This window comes from Struthio camelus, chromosome 2 (genome assembly GCF_040807025.1).
Source record: "Struthio camelus isolate bStrCam1 chromosome 2, bStrCam1.hap1, whole genome shotgun sequence".
Taxonomy (NCBI): domain Eukaryota; kingdom Metazoa; phylum Chordata; class Aves; order Struthioniformes; family Struthionidae; genus Struthio; species Struthio camelus.
Genome location: NC_090943.1, coordinates 114,435,283 through 114,461,973, shown reverse-complemented (window position 1 = coordinate 114,461,973; position 26,691 = coordinate 114,435,283). Strand labels below are relative to the sequence as shown.

The window sequence follows — 26,691 nt, the reverse complement described above, 5'->3', positions numbered from 1 at the left end:
GGCTAAATTTAAACCTTTCCATATAAAATCAGTAACAGCACTGAAATTTATGCTATTCTCATAAGTTAATAGATGACAACAGTATTCTCACACTTACTTAAAGTGCGGTTATTTTGTCCTCACTAGAATGTGTTTTATTTAGCGCTTCATTAGGGTATTAAGAGTTGTACATTTTGACTAAATACTAAAGAGGATGATGAGAGGTAATAATTTCCTGCACAGCAGGGATTTTGAAATCATGGGCAGCTTAGACGTGTGGCTCTGAAATGCATTTTTAAATCACATATTTTATTTATTTACGTGCTGCTTGGTTGCCCTTAGAAATTATATCAGGCCTGAAGGAAAAGGGACAAACAGCACATTGTTTTGTTTGCTTTCTTCCAAAGATACACAGCCAAAAAACTTGGTGCCAGTTGGCTAGTTTTCCAATTCCAAGTAGATCTGAAGAACTGAAAGGTCCCACCATGGGATCAGTACACCAGGTGATGGATCACAGGTGCAATCAATCGCATTAGCGAAAAAATGGTTTTCAAAGCGTTTTCATGGATATATTCAAAATGTATTGCGAATATCTGTACTATACCTCAAAAGAAGACACACAGAAAACTACTATATTGAATATACAAATCAGACCATCTTGGCAACATTTTCTGAAAGGCATAAAGCCTGTCAAAATTTCTTGTCCTTGCCAGCTGGAACACATTAAGTATTTTTTATACGGTTGCAAATGTGGACTATCCACAGCAGTGGGGAACACTGAACTCAGTACGGGCTGGAAGAGAAGTACAGAAGGGGAAGAGAGAAAAACAGATTCAATCGGAAAAAGTGCTGAGAAATATAAAAGGGATCAGTTTCTAACAAAGAGCAAGTCATACATAAAATTACTGACTTACATTGGAAAGATACATAAATGCCAAATTCTGCACTCACTTATTAATCTAGACTTAATTTAATCACCTTTTATCTGGAACAACTTCTTTAAAGGCAGTCTGAATGAGAAAAAAAAATAGCTCACAGTCTAAAACCTGCACATCACGCTTCTAAATGGCTATTCAGGGAAATAGATTTAGTGGCAGAAACAACAAAAAATGTCTGCATCTTACTTATCCATGTTATATTTCATATCAACACTCTGGTTCTTGCCTTTTTAAAAAGTCAGTAGACTTCACCAGGACTCTCAGGATTACTTCGTTCTGCCTTAAAAATGGTATTTTCTAAGGTAGATTTACTGAAATTTTTACACGTTCAACTTCATCACCATAGGTTCGTGTGACAGAAGGACAAAATGACACCTAACTGACCACCCTTACGGAGGCAGAGGACTCCACGTAAGCATGTGCAGATGCAAGAGGGACCCACTCCAAAAGGATCCCACGACCGTTTGCGCTGCAACATCTGGCCCGTGCTATTAGGCTGCAAAGCAGATATTGAGTCACAGTCAGGGTCTCACTCCCTGCCCCATTCTGGAGAAAAGCATGCCCTAACGTTAAGCTGTGTCTGTATGTACCAGGGGCAAACCCACTGGCTGGCAGGAGAGCTTTGCTGACAAGCAGCTCCAGGCTGTGCACACTTTCCCTTCCTCCTCCTCACACCAGGCAGAAGCAACTTGCAAAGGCTGGCAGTGCAGCACTGATGTAGAGGTTTTGGCTGGCTACAGTCAGCCAGAAATATATCTGAGCATCAGCTTTTATATAAACAATCTAAGCATTGTCCATGGTTGCAGCGTAAATCAAACACATGAAGACTATGTCCACTGACACGTTCGAGTTTCTTCATTGACAGAAGAGAAAACCCTATCACCAGACCACATTCTTAGAAAACTGAAACCACAAAAACTACACAGAGCAACGTAGATCTGGAACATACAATCCCTTCAGAGGATTCAGAAATCTGTCACTATCACATGGACCCACCATCCAAAATCTGCATTGATGCAAACAAAGGTGTCAATTTTATAATTTCTCTCATCCTCAACAAAACCTCAACACAGGACAGAGAAGTCTGTGGATGGCTCAGCCAAAAGCAATTACTGCTAAAAGACAAGGAACATTTCACAGAGGCCTCTGTGAAGTGTTCCTTGTCTGTTAGTACATTTTTAAAGGTCATTTCCAGTATCTGCTGTCTACACCAGAAAAGACGCCAAAAAAGAAGAAAATTTCACTGTCCATCTTTGTATATCTTCCATCTTTGGACATTCGGCCTTTTTTTAAAGGAGGACACCTGTCACTCTAAAAATGTAGTCAAATTCAACGTAGTCTTCTGGAATTTGAGTGAATCACATCACTAATAAAACACAAGAAAGTCCTTACCGCTACTATTATCTGTCCTTTACAGAAAATAATGAAATGTTAGTGGCTACCCTTTCAATCGCAAGAGGAGTGAATTGCAGTCCTCCTCCTCTAGTCCTTCTGAACGCACCCTAATTTTCAACCTTCACAGTGGAAGGGAAAATCTAGACTCTTTATTAACCCAGTTCAAAGTGTTCCTCATACCACAAACTCCGAAGAGCCAAAGCCTTGAGTCAAGTATGGTAAACCTTCCAGAGTAAAAACACAGGGGAATCTGGAGAATGATCCACGAATGTCAAGTCAGTTCCTCAGGAACTCCATCCCTCCATTAGGGCTGGATATGTGGGTGGATCGATAAGATTCCACAGCAATGTCACCTATTTTCTGCATCCCTCTCTCCCCCTTCCTGCTAAGGCCCAGGCTGCTGACACGGTCAGAGCCCCTGCACTACGTCAGCCCCACTACCCAACTGCACAATATAGCTGCTGAAGAAAAGCTGCATTTGAACTGCTCAAGAACTGCATCTATCTTAAGAGGCAAAGGCTGGCCACTCTAGTAGAAAAGAAAAGAAAAGAAAAGAAAAGAAAAGAAAAGAAAAGAAAAGAAAAGAAAAGAAAAGAAAAAAGAAAAGAAAAGAAAAGAAAAGAAAAGAAAAGAAAAGAAAAGAAAAGAAAAGAAAAGAAAAGAAAAGAAAAGAAAGGAAAAGAAAAGAAAGAAAAGAAAAGAAAAGAAAAGAAAAGAAAAGAAAAGAAAAGAAAGGAAAAGCAAAGAAAAGAAAAGAAAAGAAAAGAAAAGAAAAGAAAGAAAAAAGCATTCAAAAGTACTTACATACAAAGAAAATATAAGAAGCCCTGCAACTCTTGCAATTCATTATTAATTCCACTTATTTTCTCATATGGCATTAGTTACATGCTACTTGAGATTTTAAAGCAATTTCACCTTTCAGTAAATATCTGCTCAACTTAAAATTACGTACAGAATTTAGCAATAATTCAAGAGAAAGATTTTAGACTTCAGGTAGATTTTTTCCTGTTAGTGCCTCATAACAAAATAACTGTTGAATTAGAAATACATTTATCAATCCTAGTCACTAATTATACTTACTATATATAAAACAAATTACTGCCTTATTTTAGAATGTGTATAGTGAAAGTTTGGCATGAGGTTCTAATTACCTACTGGATATGAGTCATGCCAAAGCCAGTGGGACAAAATTGTATCTTAACTCCTAATTCTAATGTGACCCTATTGAATATGGCTTCCTTGTTTTATGGCACCAATCCCATAAGTAGAGCAAAGTGGGATTTGTACAGGTGCAAGAGCTGGCCCATGTTCTACCAAGTTAAAAAGTTAGGCTGTGAACTGTGAAACGTAAACAACTTCAGAAAGTCAGCTTAAGTGATTGGGCTCAGGAGGTCAAACCCCTAACAGAAATAAATAACAGCATTTTTTCTACACCACAGTGAACAAACAAACACACACGCTATGTCATAAACAATATCTAATATTCTATGTTTCTCCGGAGAGAGATAAAAACACAGGCACAAATCTGAGATTTTTGGTTGACGGGTTTTCATATTTGAATCATGAGTCCTGAAAGATGCTGGACATCCCTATTAACTGGCACTAATAGGAGAAGGACTGACATAGACGTTTTTTAGAAAACCTGCTAAATAATTCAGGGATTTATCTCTGCTGTGCGGCTGTTCTTCAGCAGTTTTCATGGAATGATGTGGGTGGTGTGGGCAGACATGCTGATTTAGCTCTCCTTTCACCTCTGAAAGGTGAACAAAACTTTCTGTTACACTCTACATCAAAAAGCATGAAGTAAAACTTTTCAGAAAGCAAACTGGAACAAATGGGAAATTTCACAGAGAATAATGAAGAATTAAGAGCAAAAGAAGGTAAATAAAGTGTCATTTTATTTCCAACACAAATGTGAAAGGGGAACCAAGAAACAAATTCTGCACTTTGATTTCTGCCCGAGCCCATCAGGAATCCAAAAAAGTTTGTCATAAGATATCTTGCATTTTATGCATTGCAATGCCAGGAACTCAGTTCTCTAAATTCACTTTTCTGAATTCAGGGAACACAGATTCTTCTCTAAATTCTTCTAGACTTGCTGGCATCAGCACTATTTAATGGCCAGGCAACAGCAGGGTTCAGTTGGGCTGGGGACTGTAAAAACACTAGAGTGCACAGACAGTGCTTGCCTTAATAATTTTGCAACCTAGACAGGACACAGAAGCTGAGGGAATTGATAAAATACAGTGTGTTAGGGAAGGCTGAGGGAAAAGGAGGCTCTGGTCAGTGTTAAGCTGGGGGCACACTAATGAATGATGATGTTCAGTGATATGTTTCTGCTGCTCCTTCTCTTTTCTCAGGTGGCTGGAAGGTTCTCTTCAGACCGCTCTCAGGTCACGCAGAGACTGTCTATCTCTTTTTGTATCAGGCCCAACAAATCCTCATATTTCTCACATAAATCTCCCTTGTTCTTTTCTGTTTAATACTGGCCTAACAGAAAAATCAAGTGTTGGATGATGACCATGTCCTGGAAGGTCCCCTCTGCTTGCATGCAAAGCTGGTATAAAGTAAGGAAATGAACAAGTAAAAATCCTCTGCTTGGTACATCCATCCTATCTCTTCCTCTCTCCATCTTATTTTCACCTTTAGTACTGCAGGACATCAAAGAACAGAAGTTCTTTCACCACTATTCCCAAGTGCCTTGAGCTACGGTGGAACCTGTGTGTCTGCCTAAAATGTAATAGAGCTCTTGGCTGTGGGAAATGTTGCTCTGAGATATTTTGGAGTGAGCTGTTGGTACAAAAGCCTTAAAAACTAGGTTGGTCAAGCAGGGATATCAGAATTATGAAAATCAAGTTACTACCACAATAGCTTTTTACATTTTCAAGAGATTCTTGCAGTGACAATAGAGGGGGGCCACACAAGCACTCAGGTCAAATGTTTACATGAAAAATAGGTTAGCAATGGCATTTGCACTTCTGCAAGAAGTGCTGATGTTGGGAGACCTCCTGCTGATCTCAGGAAGCAGGAACCAGGGTGCATATTTGGAAATGTAAGCAAAAGCAGAGTTCAGCATGACTGAAATATAAAGTGCTAATTACTGTAACAAGCCAGGTGTCTGTATCCAAAGAACTAGGGAGGGTCTACACAGGATATATGAGGTACTGTAAGAGGAAATGCGCTGCAGAAGAAATCTGAACATAGCACTTAAGGATATGGTGGACTAACTGAAGATAAGAAGCAGCTAATGAAGAACACTTGAAGGCAGCTGAATTATTCTTGGTGTATGATAAAGACCACATTATATGACAATAAGCAATAACTATACAGTATAATATAAAAGGAACTGATTATACAGACACAAAGAGAAACCATAGCCTGGCTTCTGCAAAGTAAGGCTGCCAAACAACTGGAAATACGCTGCTCATACTGTTATGCTTGTTGCTACACAGTCCTACAATAAAAGATCATAAAAGAAGAAAATACTCTCATATCAAGCTTCATAGCTGATAAGGGCCAATTAGTCTCTCCCGACTGAGGAACTGCAAACTGACCCTGGAGAAACCATTCCTGTATCTGATGCACAGGAGCTTCATCTTACAGGGCCTGTTCTGGTTCTTGGCATACTAACAGCGATCAGTAGGTGAACGCTGAAGAAAGGAGCCAGAAAGAAAGGCCAGAGGGAGTTTCCCAATGATGCTCTTCAACATAGGTCTCACTGGATGTCCCAGGCACTGGGAAAGACACCGCCTGTTTAGAAACAAATGGCAGCTCTGTCTGTAGCATCTTAGATTCATAGCAGAGCACTTCCACAGATAGATACACATTTCAAATGAAATTTTGCAATGACTGTTCAGTACATTAAGTGTTCACATTATTGGTACCTTACTGTTTGAATTTTTATGTATTACAAGAATTCTTTTGCATGGAAAAACGCTATAAATATTTTTGCACTGAAAAAAAAAAAAAGAGTATATTCTCTACTTGGAAAAATCTCTAAGCAGGAGAGAACACTAGAACATGATAAATCAAAGGGATATCTCAGATACCTGAGACAGCTCTTACTATTTCTGATTGTGCAACATTGCTTTGAACCCTACTCATGTAGTCACTAATTTAAGCACCAGGGTAAAGAAGCAGGTCAGAAAGTGGGTCACTGGCTCATTATATTCGTTGTAACAAAAGACAAATACTCATACTCTGAAAAGTTTCCTCCTAAGGGATGGCAGGCAAGGTGTGCCCAGGACTGGGTGGCTGGTTGACCACAAGATAAAAAAAATTCTCTGTACAGTTATCTTCTTGAAAATTTTCTCATCAGCAACTCATCAGTCTCTTGTGCTCCAAGGAGGTATTAACTGTCCATGGTCAAAGCACATCAGTCCCTAAATAAATGTGGTCTTCAGTAACCTGGAGGTACCTGCACAACCCATGATGATATTCTCTGACAAAATCCAGTCAAACTTATGACCTGGGGTAACGACATGAGAACACTCAGGGGCCTGGCTCTCCTTTGTTTGTGCTATTTGTAGGAGAGGATCTCAAGCCTTTACCTTTGATCTGTGTTGAATGCCTGTTCAAACATACCTTCTAGCAGCGGCTTCAAAAATGCCTTTGATGAGGTAATTCATCCTCATCTTTGCCTTTTCACAGAGGAGGCAGCGATTGAGGACTTCCATACCATTTCTGGAGATATCAGTCAAGACTTGATAGCCAGCAAGTTGAATTGCCACATACTCTAAGAACAAGAACTACAAATGGATGTGTCTTGACTGAATGCCAATGTTTAAACAAGAAGGCAAGATCCAAATCCCAAGACAGAGCAACAGCAGAGAAAGACTAGTCACAGAGGTATACCAAAATAGCACAGGGCATAGATGAAGCCACCCGAACGCTTTTAATATAAGACATTCTTAATGTTCGGTGAATTTAATGACATTTCGAACAGGAGCATGAAGTGAAATATGGCCATGCCAACAAATGAAGAATTGCACCATGTGAACATTGTTCATTTAAAAACTTACGTTATTTGACACTCTTCCCCACATAGAGAAGCACAAGATTTCCATTATTAGCGATCACCATTCAAAGCCAGCCAAGCACTGGGAAATATCCAGACAGATTATGTCCTAACCATCCACATCCTGGATTAAGAATTTCAAAATAACAAACCCGCTCAGGTTGTTATTTATGCTGAAATATTACCTAACATTTTTACCATTTGTGAGTTCCAGAATATACTAATCATCTGCATAGAAGCTACCTTAGCAATTTAATTTTAACAACTAATTTATATTCAACCTCCAACTGAGAATCACAGAATGACAGAATGGCCAAGGTTGGAAGGGACCTCTAACTGAGGAAGGAGTGATGAAGAAAAACACGTCAGGATAAAAGTTTCTAAAGATCAGAATGCTCCTGATGGCTTTGACTTACATATGAATGGATTTAGCATCAGCTTTTGGAAGTTGCAAGAGTCTACATTCCCCTCAGCAAACACAAATTTTGCAGCTTATAAATCTTTTCAGGATTTATAACAGGATAGCTTGCTTTGCAGTGTCTTCTGCAAGCCATATGCTAGTGGGATTTTTTTTTTTATTAATACTAATAGAAAATCATGAAATTATAGAGGCCAAACTTTGTGAGCAATGACCCAAATATAGAGGATACTACCTCAGAATTAAATACAACCAAAAAAAGGTACAACTCCAAGGTGAAAGTATCTATTTGTGCCACAAACTGTAATAGCAGCAAAAATCAAAAAACTATAAACATGGGATCACTTTGGCAGTGATCCAAACTCAGAGAAGAGAACATGATGGTGACTGTTTAGCTCAAGGATTCACAGAGCAATGTGAACTAGCTGGCCCAGCAGAGATGAATACAGTCTCTGTGTGACATGCAGAAGGCAGTGAAGGAAGGGAAATAGAGCAAGTGAGAAATATTTTTCCCATTTTCCACAATCTGATTTTTTCCGTATCTAAAATATCAAGACTCCATTGGCAAATCTTAGCAGACCAGACGTGGTATATCTTCACATGAGTCTGGTAATTAACATTTATGCATTCTTAAAGCTATATATCATATCTTTTTGAACAGAGAATAGAATCCAAGGTTTTGTGACTGCTTTTGCTAAATACTTCTTGCACAACCTGCGTAGATACCCAACTGCACCTTATTTTCTGCCTCCATGAAACAGGCTAATAATGCACCTTGAAACGTGCTGATGTGAAAGAGAACTGCTACTATACGCATCAAAGCGTTAGAGAGCAAAAAAGAAACATGGGGCATTTTGGAAACAGTGAGCTGCCAACTGTAGGGAGCTCACTTTCGGTAAACCCAGCATCAGCTCTACACCATTGCAGAGTGTGCAGAGACTTAGCTGCAGCACCAGCACTGCTGCATACAGTACCTCTTGCAATTTTTAGGTCAGATCACCCATTGTTAATGAGATATCTCTTTAAAATTAAGTATTATTGAAATGAAGTAATAAACTAGTAAAGTGTAAACACATTTTAGTGTTTACTACAATAAATATATTACTGTATAATAAAATATAACTCTGATAAAAAGGGGTAAAATAATTGAATTTCACAATGTTGTTGGCATTTAGTATTTTCAAAACAACAAAACTGAGACTTCAATTAAATTTTGAGAAGTCTTTGAAATCAAGAGCTGCCACTTAACTAAGTAAAATGTATTGCTCTTCTCTAAATGAGAATAATATTGCAAAACACAGATGTTAAATTTATCTTTTGATTAAATACTTAACCCGCTTATCTAATACAATATTTATTGTCAATTCCTGCAGCTGCTGTTGTAGATCCTTTCATTCTTTGCTATAGTTAAAAAAAAAAAAAGCGAGAGGAACAACAGAGAGCTATGGAGAGGAAATGTGATATCATTTTCTTATTGTTATCCTGAATGTCATAGGATAGATGTGGAAAACCATCTTTGACTTTTTCCAGATGTCCATGAAACTATATCAGCATTCCAGCTTTGTTTTATGTGGATGTGTACTTTGTGAACTTCCTTGCTTGGGCTTTTTTTTCCTTTTAGACATGAGAGAATTTTGACAACATTTCAGTGAGGATATGAGGAGTCATAAAAATAATGTTAAAACTCATGTAGCATAGGTGTTGTATAATCTAATTTGGGGAAAGACTGTTAAGAGAATGTGATGGCAGTGAACGGGTGGTATTTCATTCTCAAGTCAGTGCAGTTTCATGAGCAGAAATTTATTTTAGTTAAAAATTCTCATAAAAATATGATATGGTTGGAGCGCAGTAGATAGGGCTAGTCCTGCTTGGCTGTAGAACTACTACGCTGGGCAGAATCACGGCTCGTGTATATGCCAACAAAAGAAACTGGATCTCACTGATCCCCAAAAGTTTTCATTTACAAACTGCAGAATATTCTTAATGACACTTTAAGGTGGGAAAGGAAGGTGACGTGTTTTTGTGAATCTGCGCTGTGACTACACAAGTAATTCTTGTATGCTGATGCCCTCTCCCAAATTCTGTTGAGGCAACAGCTACATTAGCAGCAGCCCCAAGGACTGCAGAAAAGCAAGTCGAGTATGGAACCTGAAGTCTTTAACCAGAGACTGGTGGACAATGTGTTTGTACTTCTGCTGGCTTCCTTTCCCTTTCAGGCATCCCTTCTTTCCTGCATTCTTCCCTGCCCATCGCCAACAACCATTTATCAAAGGAGAAAAGTACGTTCAAAAACCATTCCTGCTCAATAGCTCAGTTCTGGAGATAGCAATGATTTACTACATGACAAAGTCTATGTATTACAGATAGCTACACTGAAATTATTTCCTTGTTGCTAATAAAATCACAGACTGATTTTTTTTTTCTTCTAAACCTCTAAATATTGCACCCTTTGTAACGTTGCTTGTTTTCCACCTCTCTGCAACTTTTTGGAAGAAACCATGCTTGCAGTCAGAGGCTGAGATCCTATGTCACCATCCACTACAGAACATCTTCCTTCCTTACTGGTAGTTCCCTTTTTTAAACTTTGGTCATGACATTCCATTTTACTTTGGAAAGATCAGCTCAAATTTCTCCCTTGCTTAGCAAGGCTGGCTAACTGGGTAATTCAATCAGCCTGATTCTTGAAATAGCACAGGTTGCCATTCAGTATTAAAACTTATCAATCACAGAAAGCTCCTGCTGTAACGAATGAGGCCCCCGAAGATGAAAATGTGCACATGTGTGCACATGCGTGTATATAAACACAGAGAAATTGAGCACAATCTGATAGCATTTTAAAAGGCATCCCTTGCCCCGCTTCCCACAGCACTGGTTGTTAGTCTTTCTGCTAGTCTGGTATTTCAGACTTAGGCAAACATAAAATGCCAGATAGCAAAGAATAAGTTAAAGGATAATTGTGAAAGAATAAGAACTGGGAGAATAGAAGTGTTATACATTTGGAACTGCTTTAATTATTTTTTACTCTTCTTGCGATGCTTGTCTGGGATATCAGTTGCAGTTGGAGAAAGTCCCTACCTTATATCTGCATGATTATGAAAAAGTAAGCCACAAAACCAATTTTATCTCCTTTATAATGTAACAGAAAAAAAACCTCAAGACTTACAAATATGACTTTCAACAACAGGTCTCGTAATTCCACAAGTTTTATATTGCAGCTGTGTTTTAATTATTAACACTAAGTCACCACACCCTCCAGGTGGAAGTAACATTCTGAGGACCATTAAAATCCAGCCTGGGACCTTAACTAAGGCCTATATTTCTAAGACGGGTGAGGGGTTGCTTGGTTCTACAGTGGAGCCTGTTTTTGGTGTAATTTGAGTCCTTTGATGTTTCCACAGTGGAGGTAAGAACATGGGTTCTCTAATGAAACATTAGATTATTCACAGACAGACCTCTGGGGCCTAGAAAAAGCAGGAATTTCCTGGAACCTGCTACTTAGCCATCTGCTGCATTGCTAACAAACCACAAGGATCTAATTCATGACCGTGTCAAAATCTGCTGGTTCTGAAGGAAGAGTTAAAAATCATTCTATGTACATGTAGGCACATCCTCTGTTGACAATATGAGAATTTTAATATTTTAATATTAAAATTATTATTAGAATATAATAATATTTTAATATTCTTAATTTGGGTGCCAAAACACCCTGAAATAGAGATTGTCAGACTATGCAAAGTTTCTTGACCATAACAACTTAGTAGGCAAAAATCGAATGAACTAAAATACAATTGTTTAGCATAAAATGTTAGCAGTTCTCATCACTATTTCCTTTCCATTAGGGGCTAGCTGTATTCTTTTTAAATGTATCCCTGTATACATAACAGAAATATATACCAGTAGGATGTTTATAATTAATTACTCTGAATTACATTTCTCCCGGTTCCCTTTAGGGAAGGATTGGAGTGTTTTGTTCTGTTTTTGTTAATACGACCTATTTCTTTTCTGAAGTATATTGTAACAAATTGGGAATATTACACCCTAAAAAGTTTGAGAAAGCCCTCATCAACAACTAGCTGCAGTACAACAACAATGCTTACCAATATTCAGAGTTTTCAGTTTTAAGATACATATGTGGTATACCTGATGACATTTGGAAATCACGTTCATCCTCTGGTCACTGTATTTTAAAAGACAGTATTTCTACACTCCACTGCTAGACACATAAAAAATACAATTACTTTTCGGTCATGAAATATTTTTGATTTACTACAGCTTTCATTGATGCTTTTGAAAATCTTTCTGGTTTTAGTCTAGATGATGACTTGATCTCTGAAATTCAGTTTATTGATTCCTTTAAACAAACCTCTAAAAGAATGTGGTATGACAAAATTCAGCAGTAAACACAGTATATATGAGTGTAAATACTGCCATGCTCCATACCTAAATATCAGGAAAATGGTACAGTTGCAACAAAACAAAAGAGGGATGTTTAAGACTTCAAATCAGTTCTACCCTTCTAAACTCACCTAATAAGTTCTCTTCTTTCCAAAGATATAAAAGCTATTTTTTTCTTCTTTGGGGAATATTAAGGACTTGTGTTTATTTTGCTCTCTGTTAAATGTAAGCATGACAGGCTTACTACACACTGTTTATGCCAAAGGTACAAGGTACACCGCCTTCTCGCATCCTGCACGATTATTGGTTCAGACTTTTGTATCTGGCAGAAATTAAAAGCAATTTTAACACATATTTTCCATTAGGAAGCAGACTCAAAGCGTGCGAGTTCACACTTTATCTGACCCAGATTTAGGACTGCACTCTAACCCACTGACGCAGGAGAGCCCACCAAAGCGTTTCCAGTCCAAGTCGGCGATGAAAACTCTTTTCTCCCAGGCTGCTCCGCTCCGTATTTATTTGAACAACGCCTTCTGCTTTGTTTCGCTGCGTAATTTCTTTTGCGTCACAGATCCCGCTGACCCGCTCCGTACACCCAGCTCTTTCTGCTCCAGGTCAAACTCAAGCCACCACCTGGCCTGGCTCCTCAGCAGCCTCCCGGGGCCCTGCGCCATGGCCACCCGCGGGCACGGCCGCTGGCCCGGCAGGCACCGGCCTCCCAGGAAAGCAGCACGGGACAGGCCCAGCACAGCAGCCTGTGGGGCTCAGCTGGCCCCGGTACCCCGTAATGCTGCCAGCACTGAGCTGCTCAGCCGTGGGCCTGTGTCACGGCACAGCAGCTCTGGCCAGCAGTGGTCATCTTCTCAACTCAAATTTTTGCTTCCCAGCTGAAAGCCAGGCTGTACTGTCAGTATAAAGCATCAGCAGACACAGTTGAGCCCAGGGGCTCAAACCCAAGGGCCCCTAGGCCCTTAAAGCTCACAGTATCCACTAGCAAATCATATTTTCTAGAAACACTCTAAAGGATCACATACATAGTGAAGTGCAGTGCACAAAGACATAAACAGCCAAACTCAAGAGAAAGCCCTCAGAAATTAAGTTTTTATTCTCTGTGGAAAGCATTTGCCTAAACAGTATTCAGCACAGAAATATATAGTTTACTCTCCCTGAACAGTCATTTTACATGATGACTGTTCAGTAAAATGTTTACTTTACAGCAAATTGAATGATCAAAAAGGGCACATTTCAACTCGGTGCTCCGCAGCAGTGCAGAGATGCTGCTTGCAAATACACCGTGATGCTGCTCCTTACATACCCTAGACTGCCACAGCAAAACCCTGTAAAAGAGCCAGGATAACCACTGCAACAGTAGTGGTGGCGTAAGTGTAAAGGTCTAACCCTGTAAAGAGATAAGCTTTCTCACTGTTTAAGTGAGAAGTCTGTTTCTGGCTTTGTTGGTTCTTGAAGCTTTTCACGAAACGCAAACCAGGCTTTCTAAAAACCAGGTACTTGCAAGCAGTTAGTACTGCACACTGCCCGTTTCACAGGGAGGCTTAGCATATATTGAGGGGACAAGCAACAGGTTGGCTACTCCCTGAAATGTAGAAGGCTCCTCTTTGCATATTTGCTATTTAATTTAGTAAGAGCACTTTATGAATCAACAAAAATGTTATTCTCTTTTGCTTTGATTTCCTCTACGCATACATTTTGCTTTCCTCCCTGCTATTCAGTTTTTATCGAGTGCATTCTCCTTGGCAGCTGGCCTCAATCTGCTCCTTGCGCCTGCTACTTCTGCGCCTGCCCTTAAGAGGGCAGAGGGAGACAGACAACAGCTACTCTGATCCTCCCATCAGCAGCCTGCAAAGAAAAGGACAGCGCTGGTCACTCTTCTTCTCTACTACCTGCAGTCAAGTGCACTCGTCTTCAATGCAACTGGGATACGACAAAGAAAATTGCCTGAGTCTGCACTGCATGATCAGAAGATGCACCAGGTGTTTTCTCTGGTGTGTTATGACAATATCTTCAAAAGTCCACCGACTTCAGAAGCAAACTAACCACCATGTGAACCTCCCTGAACTTTTCCAGCCCTTCTTTCCAAGGGAAATCTGACTGTCAAAACTGCAGGCTACGAGTGGCAGTGGGAAGGATCACCTTTATGTCATATAACTTTCTGCTTCAGTTCAAATACTTAAATTTAGCCAAAGTTTCAATCTGTACTGCATTTTTAAATTTACTTCAGTCTGAGATCATCTGATATTTTAATTTTTGTGCCACTCATAAATCAATGTCTTTTATCAGAGAAATTCTATGTAGATTATGAGCTACAGGACCCGGGTTCAGTTTGGCCAAGAAAATGTACAGTGATGCAACATACAACCTCAAAGTACACAGTGTTATAGTGTTCTATTACATAAGGAATGCAAGAAGAATTATAAATTGTCAGAGTGCATCTTGATGTCCATTTTCCTCGAAAAGTAGCTTTTTGCTACTCATATCACATTAGTGAATATTTTCCTGTCAGGAAAATGGTTTTGTATTTGAGTTTGTATGTTGCACAGAACATAGAATTTCTTTTTCTTTATGAATGATCCCGAGAGCTTGTTAAATGGAGGGGGGGAAAAAGTATGTTAACATCATTACAGCATAAATATATACCTTCTAAAGAACATATATATTATAGCAGAAAAGTAATATTTAGAGGTTTTTTTTTTCACATGGCAGCTTGTGAGTCTAGAAATAAAGACTCCGTAAGTACAATGAACACCAACTCTCTGACCTGCTACGCAGTAACGGCCAGCAGGAAATTTAGCAGGACCCATCCTACATGCCTAAGAAGCAATTACAGAAGCTTCTGTTTCCTCAGTCATAAATTTCCCAGCTGCATAAAGTTACATTAAAAGTGCTGAAGCAATGCTGACATTCAGTGTGTACTGAATTAAAGAAAAATCAACTTTCATGTGCAGAACAAACTGTTATTGCAAGTTTCTTTTCAGGCCAAAAAAATGCATGTTAAAACCTTTGCCTGATTAAAAGTTTACAGCAGGATGTGCTCCACATAATCAACTGAATTATGCTGTAAATTCTTGACTCTTGGAAACACCTAAGTGGCGAGTCAGAAACATGCGTTGGTAGTACTGTACCACAATCCACCTTTCTAGGATCTTACATGATTAAATATATTTGTGTCAACATAACGTGATCTCACAGCGGTTTCCAAGGCTATGCATTCTTCTTAGTCCCAAGTTCTCCTCAACTCCACAGAGAATTTTTTACATATTTCCTGACTCAGACACTGCGTATTACCTGTGTAAGAAACAGTACACCGTGAAATCAGAGAATGATAGGAAATATATTAACTTTTTTTTCTTAATGTCATGTCTCCCGCCTTTCTGTCCTTTTTTAGGGTTTCAGGAGTCTCGCCACAGGAAGCAGTATAAGAAGAGCCTCAGCTATGAACTCTCTACAGACAAGCCATGCTTCTATTAGCTGTGCTAATCTCTAAAGCATTTTCTCTCTCTCCCCGTAGAGATCTGGACAAATGGATATTTATTGCTTTTAAGTTCATTGTTCCACAGGGATACTCAATGATTACAGGGAAGCTCTGAAGAAATCCCAGTCTTACTATTCTTTAAGCTGTGGTATCTCCATAAAGCCATACAGCAGACTCCTACTGCAGTTCAGATTGCACAAGCCGTAGAGCAAAACAGTCCCTTTCCACTGGAGATTACAAGCTAAACTGAGGCAGTAGTTTTTGAATTCACACGGCATCAGGTAAAAGAAAGTATCATAAAGATATGGTCTTACCGCTAGGTGTAAGAAAGAAAACCCATATATTAATTTGCAATTAAGAACAGTAGTTTTCACAGTCCCCTTCCATTTTCAAAGAGAAGAGTAGCACAACCATCAATGTATTTTAATTCAAGTAACCTGCATTCTAGACACGTTTTCAGCTTCTCTGAAGTTGCAAAAAAAACATTAAAACCTAACAAACATACTAAAATCATAAAAACATAAAAAGTCAGAAAAAACATAAAAACATAACATAAACATATTAAAAACAAGCATTAAAAGAAACAACTTCTACTATTATTTAAAAGCATTCGCAACCTAAGTAATCCATTAGAATCCATAGTTTCATCAAAATATATTTAATGGTAATACATTATATCTGAACACATATGTAAACTTACTAATTTTCATAGCGCCATTTGACTTCATTTCATTTCATATGAAGTAACATGATTGAAATGAAAATTTCAAAATTATCAAGACAATTCATAGTCAAAAATTTTCAGAATATTTGTTCCATGGAAAATTCTACCCTTTCATGCATAGGAACAGGCAACAAAAAATTTGAAGGCTCTGTACTTCCCATTGCCTGAAGGATCTCATCTCAACTTTGAAGACGACATTTTTGTCCATATTACCAAAAGAAAAAAAAACAAACAAACTTTCTCCTCTTGCCTCTCCTACAAACTCCACCCAGACACAATCATTTCTCAGTGATAACAGAGAACTGCTTCTGAAACATTTAAAGGCATTTTTACTCACACTTTGCCAAGATCGTAATCTTCAAGATGACACATACGCTCATACAAACATGATTAAAATGCAGACATTATGAAAGATAATACCCATTCTTCCTGGAATAAAGGTTTGCTTCTGAACATATGTTTTGCAAACTGAGATAAGCCTACAGATGACTTCAGTTTCAACTGCAGCCATCCAGGACAGGGACTCATACCTCATTATCGGCACATCACAGAACCAAAGAATGTGAGAAAAAGCAGGACAAGGTCAAAAGAAGGGCTCAGAGTTTAGGCAGACTCTGAAATGTGGATTTTATTAAACAAAAGAGGAAAGGTATGTTCCAGGTAAGGATGGAGGTGACTGAAGACCCCGCAACCCTGCAGGTAGACCGGTCCTTTGGAAACCTTGAGTGGGTCTGCCTGCTCAGTGGCAAATGGAAGGGTCTTTTTTAGTGAAGAGCTTTTAAGGCTTTTTCAGTTTGTCACTTTTTTAGTTTGTCAGAGATACAGGTGTTCGTCCAAAAAGTGTCTGAAAGATCTATATCCACCTGCCACTCACCTCTGCAAATTATGAGTCACTGTATGAAATTATTTAATCCTTTGCCCCTTTATAAGCAGAAATAAGGTCTTTATTTCTGGTGGGGCACTAAGTCCAATGAGAAATACCATGGCCTTTACAGATGCGCTATTTTTCAAAACCAGTACAACCTTAAAGGAATACTCCAGAGGGTATAAAAGACGTAATCTTACCAGATACAAGGGAAAATCAGTCACTCATTCCTACAAAAGGTCTGATGCAGTCTTGAGTCTGAGCTTTCAATAAATGGAAAAACCTAATTTATTTGTACTAGATATTGCTGCTTCCTAATATAACCCAAAACCTCAGGGACATACTGGTAGTAATGCAAACATAGAATGGTCTTTCAGCCAAGAAATTATTTTGAATTTATCTAAAGCAGAAAGTTATTATGATTCCACAATGGTGGCATGCATTTGTTTGACATTCACCACAGCATACTGGGGACAGAGAAGTATCTGATTTTAGTTCCCATGATCTAACAAAGAAGCTATCTAGGCAACTTGATGCTTAAAGCCCATTCTCCCTTTTAATTCATACCACTGTTTTGTAAATAAAGTGTCCAAACTGTACACAGTAAACAAATGCAGAAAGTCATAGGAAGTCTTTAGAAAGAGATCAAAGTATCTACTGAAGATCCAGCTGCTCAGTTATTTGATGTATAAGAAAAAAAAAACCCAAAAGTCCTTTAAAAGCCCATTTCAGTATTCTAACAAACATTGCATATGAACTTAATCAGTGAAGAGTTGTAGCGCTGTTGGATTTCTCCTGGACTTAAATACCGTTCAGTAAGAATAAGCACATCAATAGGTCCGGTTGTAGAATTTAACACTAAACAATGGCAGAGTCAGCTCAAAATAAAAAATGGATGCACACCATTTCAACTAAGAGGAAGAATAAACTGGAGCTGTTTATACAGACTGACTAAAAAACAAGGATTCACTTATGGAGGAGTAATTCAATATAGTGAGGAGTAACAGAACTAATTTATTGGAAGTAAAGTTTAGAATAAACATCATAGAAAACATTCATGCTACTGGTGGAAATGTCATTGTTTAAGATGCTTAAAATTAGGTCCTTAGAAAGAATCATAACATGTATATTGAAGAATGCAACTCTACATTACCTTGTGATCCAATAAAGCACATATTTTCAATTGCTTGTCTGCATTCAAAAGATGTTGCCTAATCTAATAATCAGCATTTTATTCCATCAGAAGTACAAATTTCATAATGAAATTGTATTACTGCATGAATATTACTACTTACTCAAAATCAGATTCTGTGCCATATGCAAATATCATTAGTGAAACAGGACTGATTGATTACTCAGCTTTTGATGGCTTAGGAAGATTCACATAGCCTGACCTTACTATATTTATTTTTTTCCTTACCTATATGAGCTCTGATTTAAAAAAGAAACTACCTGGGAGGTATTCAACGTTAGTTCCCTAACGTGTCGCTATGGCTAACCAGAAAGCTTTTATTAAGCTAAATGGGGAGTTTTAACAAGAAAATGTTATTAGTAGCAGGTAATATTCACAAGGCACGAGAAACCCTGCCTTGACTAAATATTTTTAAATAGCTCTATCGACTCACCAACACACTTTGAGAATGCTGTGGCATTTTTGTAGCCAACCTGAGAGAGAAGGTATATGAGCTCTAAACAAGGAAGAGGAGGAAAAAATAACATAAGAAAGAAACTAAATATTCCCAGATTTCCTTATCCTAAACTCTATCTCTCAGCTTATATTGATTAACCTAAGTCAAGGATCAGAACAGGATATTTTAAAATGAGCCTGAACTTCTGCTTTTCTGCTTTGCTCTTACAGATGCCTCAAATTAATCTGCTTCTAGATGTAAAAGATTAAACGGATGGTTGTCCTTCATTCCCAAAATGAAACTGTAACGCTGTAAGCTTTAAGAGGTAATAGTCTGTATCATGCCTCTAATTTAAACGTTTCAAGTGTTTCTAGTACCAAAATGAAAATATTTTTAGAAGCTATAATGTAGCAGTGTGAAAAGAAAAACAGAAAAATAGAAAAAGCTCTCCTGACTCAAAAGTTGGTATTTAAACAGCTCCAGAAAAAATGACTTACAGAAGATAAGGGTATACCCCTGTCCCACCCATTACCTAAACTGGCAGGAATTTAGATTACTAATTATAAAATGCAAGAAATTCCATAGAATATGGAATTAATTTAGAACACTAATTCCTTTCAGAGGTGAAAATTATGGAGTGGTAGAATTCAGCTTGAATCGCCCTGCAGCATGAAACCAACAGAGGGAATAATCACTGCAGGGATACATGAAAATTGCAAAGACTACCATAGCAAAAATCAGCAATTTAATATAGAGAATACATAATATATGTTATACTAAAATAGCATAATTACAATACCTAATTTATTAATAATTATATAATAGAATACAATACATTAGTAGTATATGTATGCTATATGTTCTATATAATTATGTGATATATTATGAAAGAATTAAAAGTTTTCACCCTCTTCCTTTCCCCTTCCTGCTATGTTACTTTTTTCCCCTCTTCCTCCTCATATTGTCCCTTTTCCTCAGCTTACAGAGCAGTGTACCAAAAGCCTGGTCCGCGCTTAGGTGTTAGCTTAATTGACCAGTAAGTGAAATTTAACTACTTACACTCACCTAATCTCAAGGAGAGCAACATATGGTTTAATTTATTCAAAGGCAGATTACAGTTCTAGCAAAATCAAAATGAAGATTAATTTTAAAGAAAAATTCAAACATTTCAGGATGGCAAAAAACCCTTAAACGTTCCATTTGCAGATGTCCCTGCTGTTGTCTCAACCGCTGACTGCGGCCATGCCAGTAAATCGCCTGGTGCCAGTTTACTCTGGAAACATGTTCAGGCACTGAAATTCAACAGCAGATTTTTTAGATTGTTAAGTTGTTAAAACAATCGCTGCGACAACCTTGGCCAGCCAATTTTTGCGCTCCCCAACAACCTGGGCATGGTTTGGGAGTTCACGTGGGACAAACATCATTCCTAAGGGGTAACCTGAACGCACCCCCTGGCCTTGGGAGGCCAAGAGAGTATAACGGCATGCACGTGGGTCATTTCATGTCAGCTGGCCTCAGTGTCGACGAATGGTCCGGGCATCATTTAATTTACCACCACAGCCATACCCACTGGCTCTGCCAGGCCACATGTAAGGAAACAGTTATTAACGGCAGCAAGCATAAAGGCTGTTGAATTTAGCTAATGTTAATTACAGATAAAAACAATTTTATGCCCCCTCTCTCTTTCACGTCTTCAGGAGTAGACTCTTCGGCATAAAGTAAGTTTTTTTCTTTATCATTTCCTACCGCATGTCCCAATTCCCCCCACACACAAAGAGGGAAAGGCCATGTAGTTGCACCTCTGTCTCAAACAGCTAGCAGCTCTCTACCCATACAAACAGTGTCTAACCCTGATACGATTACCATAATCCAAGTAAAAATTATGTGGTTTTAGTCATAATAACATTAAACAAAGAGATACAGGAAAGCAACATATCCAGCTCACTCAATTACATACATTTCTGTAAAAAAGAAGATATATATTTTTAAATGCTTAAGATCTGACTTGAACAAACAAAGCTCAGACATTTGAGTTAAAACTGCTGTTTCATAAACACAACTATGCCTTTTACTTTAAGAACAAGTTTGAGTTAAGGGCGAAATGTTAATATTCACTCCTCATTTCCTTAGGGTTTTGTTGCTTTAAGTCAAATGCTTTACTTCACATAAGGTTCCCTGTGTTTCAATTGTAGTATGACTGTTTACTCAACTGGCAGCAGCATACTCTGTGATAAATTAAGTGAACATTTATCAAAGGTAACTTGACAGTTTCAAATGTTAAATGTAAGCATTGTAAGACAAGTACAAATATTTTCTACCTGGAGCTTATATATTCAAATCACTGGATAGATATTTTAATTAATTTTTGCACAATAAAAAATGTTTGCTTATGAATTATTGAAGAACACTTCCTGAGGGAGGAAGATATTAAATGACATGCAATATATTTTAAAGTAGTTTTTACATATAAATAAAATTGAAAATGCTTCTTCTCACGTCACACAAGCAAGCAAGAGACAAATACTCTTTAAAAACGTAAATCCTGACTTCAAGACTTACAGTTAATTTAAATGACCAATTTCACCAGAGTTCCATCAGAGGCATAATGTAAGGGTAGAGGAGTCTTCATTACTATAACTCACTTTATTCTTCATACACTGAGTGATGAATAAATAACACGAAAGAGTAGCCACAGGGTCTGAGGGAATTTTGAGAAAGCCTAAAAGACGTGACCATACATGACAGTGCTAAACCCAAAGAGAGCGCATGTCTGGTGGAAACAAAATAGTTAATAAAATCTCATTTCTTAGACCCACCTAGTCTTCGTGTCCTATTAACAGGAATTCTTAAGGCAACAAGCTGGGAAAGAGGCTGCAGAAATGATAAGAGCAAAATGGTATGTGCCTTCTCATCAACCCTTCACCTTTAAACCACTGAAGCATTTGAACACTTAAAATGCTAATAAAAACTAAAAAGTTTTACTCACAGTTAAAACCAGGTTCAATATTTTTTCCAGCTTCAAGACTGTTTATTGTAATTTGAAAGATGATGTGCAGCAGCAGAAATGATAGACTGGTGAAACACAGAGATTTTAATAATCGTCCTGTATGCCCTAGAAAACAAAATTGTTAGATGGATACAGTTAGTGAAATTCGAAATATTGCTTGCAGGTTTTCAGTATAACACCAGTATCCTGATGAGGCATATTTCTACAGCCAGTCAGTTCCACGTTACTCATGATTGCCCCTTGAGGGGCAATTGCAAAAAGCATCCTTAAATTACAGTGTCTGCTAAGTAACTCTCTTCAGTCACAAAAGCCACTGATGGTTATTACCGGTACAATATTTTCCTTTCACTTTAGCACAGAAAAAGTTTCCTGAGTCTCCCGATAGCAATTTTACATCACGAATAACATCAGTACGTTTATCACCACTTTACCCGATACAAAGACAAAGTAAGGACAGTAGTATTTCCAATCCTGAGAAAATAAAAACCTATTAATTACTCCTTCCATAACAAATGACAGAAGAGGAGGTGTAACAACATGAAACCTCAGTTTGGCTCAGGCATAGACATACTTTCAAATGAATGCTTTGCTTTGTGCAAACTGCCCTGTTTCTCTTCCTTTAGTAGCTTTTTGAAAACAATCTTCAGTACACACTGAAGGAGAAGACTGTGCCAGATACACTTGGTCATACATTCTTTAAGATTTACTGGATATCTATAGCCAAAAGCCCATAGAAAATGTTTGAAGGAGTCTTTGAAAATGCCTTATAAATCCTTAGGAAAGACTCAACTTCATCACAAGCAGCCAAATTTGCAAGTGATGAATAAATAAAGTAAACTATTAGTACTTCAGAAAATATGCATCTTTAAGACTAGGTTGTCTTGCTAATAAAAGACAACATTGAATATCACCCTACTTGACCCATTTACAATAGAAGTTCTACTTCTTAAGCATTTTATACCTAGATTTTACACCACTCGCTTCATACATTTGAGGGTAATTTTTTAATATACAAATTGAGAAACAAAATGCCAGAAATCTTCCCCAAGATTGTAAGCAAAGCCAATGCTAGGGAGGGCAGAGCTAGCAGAGCATGCTTGGGAAAGGTTCACTCTCTGCACATCCTGTTTTTTTCATACTTTTCCTCTGTATGTCAGTTATGAGCTACTGTTAGAATAGAGGGTGATGGCTAAGAATGAAAATGGGAGATAACTGAGAAAGCGGATCCAAAAGCTCACGCGAGAGAGTCACTCCGTTTGTCACGGCCAGGCAGGCCCATGGGTTAAGAGAGGTGTGCTTCGCCCGGGGAGGAATTTGATATTCTGCAGTCTGTTCATCTGTCATAAAAGTCCTTTAGAAATGTGGCCAGCAGTTTGTCACCCCTTGCACCGTAGGCAAAGATGCAACGGCAGTGGAATACAGAGAGCTAAGGCAGCACTAGGGAATGCACTAGTTAAGGCGATTTTGGTCACCACCGCAGTACATGCACCAATCAGTACGCCCCTCCAAAAAATTGCCTTTAGTCCTCTTACACACTAAATCTTAAATTCTTCAGGAATCGATTAGCACTTGTTACATCTGCCTAACATTACTGCAGTATGATCTTAACTGGAACACTGAGACATCTCTACATGCCGGATGCTTTAAGCATCCAAGTTTTAGGTATTTTTAAACATGGTAAAATGCCACAACAAACATAATAAAATCAATAATGATTTTAAACATGATAAAATATATATAAAATATATATTGCTTTTCTTTGTTAATGCCTGTAACTGCGAGGAGAGTGTTGCTGATTTGATAATTATATCACACTGATTTCATGGATTTTAGCTCAAGTCTATTTCACAGACAAAGAAATATTCTGTGACCGAAAAAAAACCTCTTCCTCATCTGTAGGCTGGCAAAATGATGGCTAAAATACTGTGGACCAGAGCAAAAAATTCATAGCTAGGACTTATGTACCAATATAAAGGTTATTCATGAGGCAAAAAAGGATAGTTCATATTCTGTATCTAGCCAGGAGACCACTTTCTGCTTTATACTCATTACAGTTTAAGCATGTCCTCTACAGTCCAGTTTTTAAAGCACAGAATCAGATAAATATGAGTTAGCAATTTCAGAAAAATTTAACACCTTTCTATCTCACTCCAACAGACTCAAAACTTTTTTTGATACGATCACTATCTTGACAGTGCAAAATGCAATGTGAAATGCACGTAATGAACTTCCCTTTTTTTTTTTTTAATAAAGAGAGATTAAACAATTCAAACAAATGAAAAATGGTAAGGTCTGTGTATGAATTTCTGTGCTCTGAAAAGGAAGAAGCTACATTCACTAAGCACATGCTTTGTATGAACTTGTTCACTGGTCCTAGCAAATAGGACATCAGAGTCAACACAGAAACTAGACAACTCGGGCTGCAGACCGGTATGAAACAAAGAGTAGATTTTAAATTCTTTGGATCTGAGGCTATTTTCTTGTTCTACTCGTACAGAAGCTGGCCGGTGTCCTGGCTTAGGACAAGAACATCTAAGCACTATAAAAGCATAAATAACAAAACAGCTAATATTTTCAGAATCACAACAGAACAATGAATAGAAGACAATCAGCTACATGTTATTAAATCAGTGGCTAAATGTGATGTCATATGGAATGTAATCCAAGTATTACAGTTGTTTGGCAGGTTTCAATATTTGGTGGTTTCTCCTGCATTACCAGATCCCAGACTCATGGAACTATGAGCGCGCTCCATATTTAATATATGTTAAAAAGAAATTTGTATCTCTTAAAGCTGAAGACAAAAGTTTGAAACCACATACTCCAAGGGATCAACAGCTGCATAAAAAATGCAAAGACAGTCTGGTGATCCCTGAAATTCTGAGTTATAAGCCCTCTTCAGTGCTTGGGAGCGACCAAATCTGTAAACATCAGCACTGAATTTTTCACCAGCACAGAATTGGAATTGGACCATTTTTTGACAAAATTATTTTCCATCAGTCTCTACAGGAAAAAGCAATTGCAATACAATTAGCAAATTCACATTAATTTCCCAAACTGTTTTCATTAAAAAGAAAAAAAAAAGTAAAAATCTTCGATCCACCTTTCAGTATCCCAAAAGTCATTTCTTTCCAAAGTATACCTCAGTTTTAAACTTCACTTTTAAAGCTTGAAAACAAACATATTTGAATTGTAGATTGCATAAAGCATTTTTTTAATGAAGCCTGAACTTTTGCAACTGTCTTCCTTCTAGGAACTGAAAAAAATGTTGAAACAATATCCCTTCTGCACAAAGCTAGGGAGACTTTTAATGGTCTCCTAAGGCTCAGGTTGATAAATAAAGCCACAACGTGCTCGTAAATACGGCAGAAGAAATAGGTCACTAGCAGGCAGCTAGAGGATGTTCAGTGCAGGTTATAGCATCCCTCAAGGGAATTCCTCTCTGTTCGTGGCCATCGACAAGACAGAACCACCCACAGACCCTGCGGAGCTGCAGCCCTTTGCATGCCCTGCTCTCAGCTGTGTCATCAGAAACTAGACACTAGAAGTCCTTGGAGAAAAATAAGAAATACTATGGCCCTGATTTCAAAGGTTTTGGAAAGACATAAACAAGCTGGGAGAAATGGGAGTTCTAAAAAAAAATCAGTGAATTACTGGATACGTAATTTATGCCAAGGAAGAAGTGACAGATTTGGATAAGGGATGAGTTTCGATTTATAGTGGGGTTTGGATAAACCCATTTGACTGTATTTTAACTTACATTTTTCTTTCTACTGGAAACTTAGTTCTAAATTACACGCAGACAAAATTAACTGCATGTGTACAGGACTAAGCTGGTGAGAAAAGAGACAGCTGAAATTAAACTCCTGAAATAAAACAGAGCTTTTTAAGATCTTTGGATAAAAAAGATTTTTGCTATCCTGCTTTCGCTAAAATGTATCTGTCTTAACTGTGCAATTGCCCTGATGTTGTTGCACGTGAAAATGCAGCTGACATGAACAGGAGCTGCCTGTCCCACAGAGAAGAAAATACATATTGCTCAGAAAGCCTCACTTCCAGAACAGATGCACGAGAGAACAAATGTCCACAAAAATCCAAACACAGGACCGACTGCCTCCTTTTTGTCTTACACGTATAGACTCTTGCACGTCCCTCTGGCTAGCCCTCTGATGTATATAGACTCACTTGTAGAGAAAACACCACCACGACTATTATGAGAAGGGTCTTCTCATACAGTGAAGAAAATGCAACAAATCTACAAAATCAGCAGCAAAACACATGGGTTTGTAGCTTTAGAGCCAAGTTCTGATGTTATCAGCCCCAGTGTACTTCAGCGGATTTGCAGACGGAGAGAGCTGAATCACCGCAGAACCGGCCTGAACGCTTAAGCAAAGCGGGTATGCTTTCAGGTGGGCTGTGCCATTCCTAACGGGTTTCGGCAGGGCCAGAACCTGGCACGTGCCTTCAGAAACGCACCTCGGTGCGTCCAGGAAACACACTGGGAGGCTGTTCCAGCTCTCCAGGCTCTGAAGAAGGCTTCGGGGAAAGGACTTTTTCCCCTCTGACCAGCCCTGACGGAAGCTGGTCCGGATGCAAAGGCTTCATTCCCCTCTTGCTCTCCCGTCCAGCTGCAACACTAAACTGGATTCAGGAGGGCCAAAAACTTTTCACACATGGCAGAGGAATCCATTTTTTATTTTTCAAAGGTAATCCAGCCAAGAGCTGGATTAGTGATGGCATGCCCCCCCAGCCACAGGCATGTAACCTCAGCACAAGCAACGATTTGAATGTACCCGGCTGGGACTGCTGCCTCCAGCAAACACACGCATCTCTTG

At 38.4% G+C, this 26,691-nt stretch overlaps 1 protein-coding gene across 7 annotated transcripts in view; it reads right to left on the bottom strand.

The window, feature by feature from the left end:
* Window positions 1–26,691, bottom strand: part of PIEZO2 (piezo type mechanosensitive ion channel component 2) — a 317,797-nt gene that overhangs the window by 180,566 nt on the left and 110,540 nt on the right. For all 7 annotated transcript variants that reach the window (XM_068932155.1, XM_068932160.1, XM_068932156.1 and 4 more), the window contains exon 3: window positions 21,836–21,961. In XM_068932155.1, coding sequence (XP_068788256.1) covers window positions 21,836–21,961 — 126 coding nt within the window. The remainder of the gene's footprint in view (window positions 1–21,835; window positions 21,962–26,691) is intronic.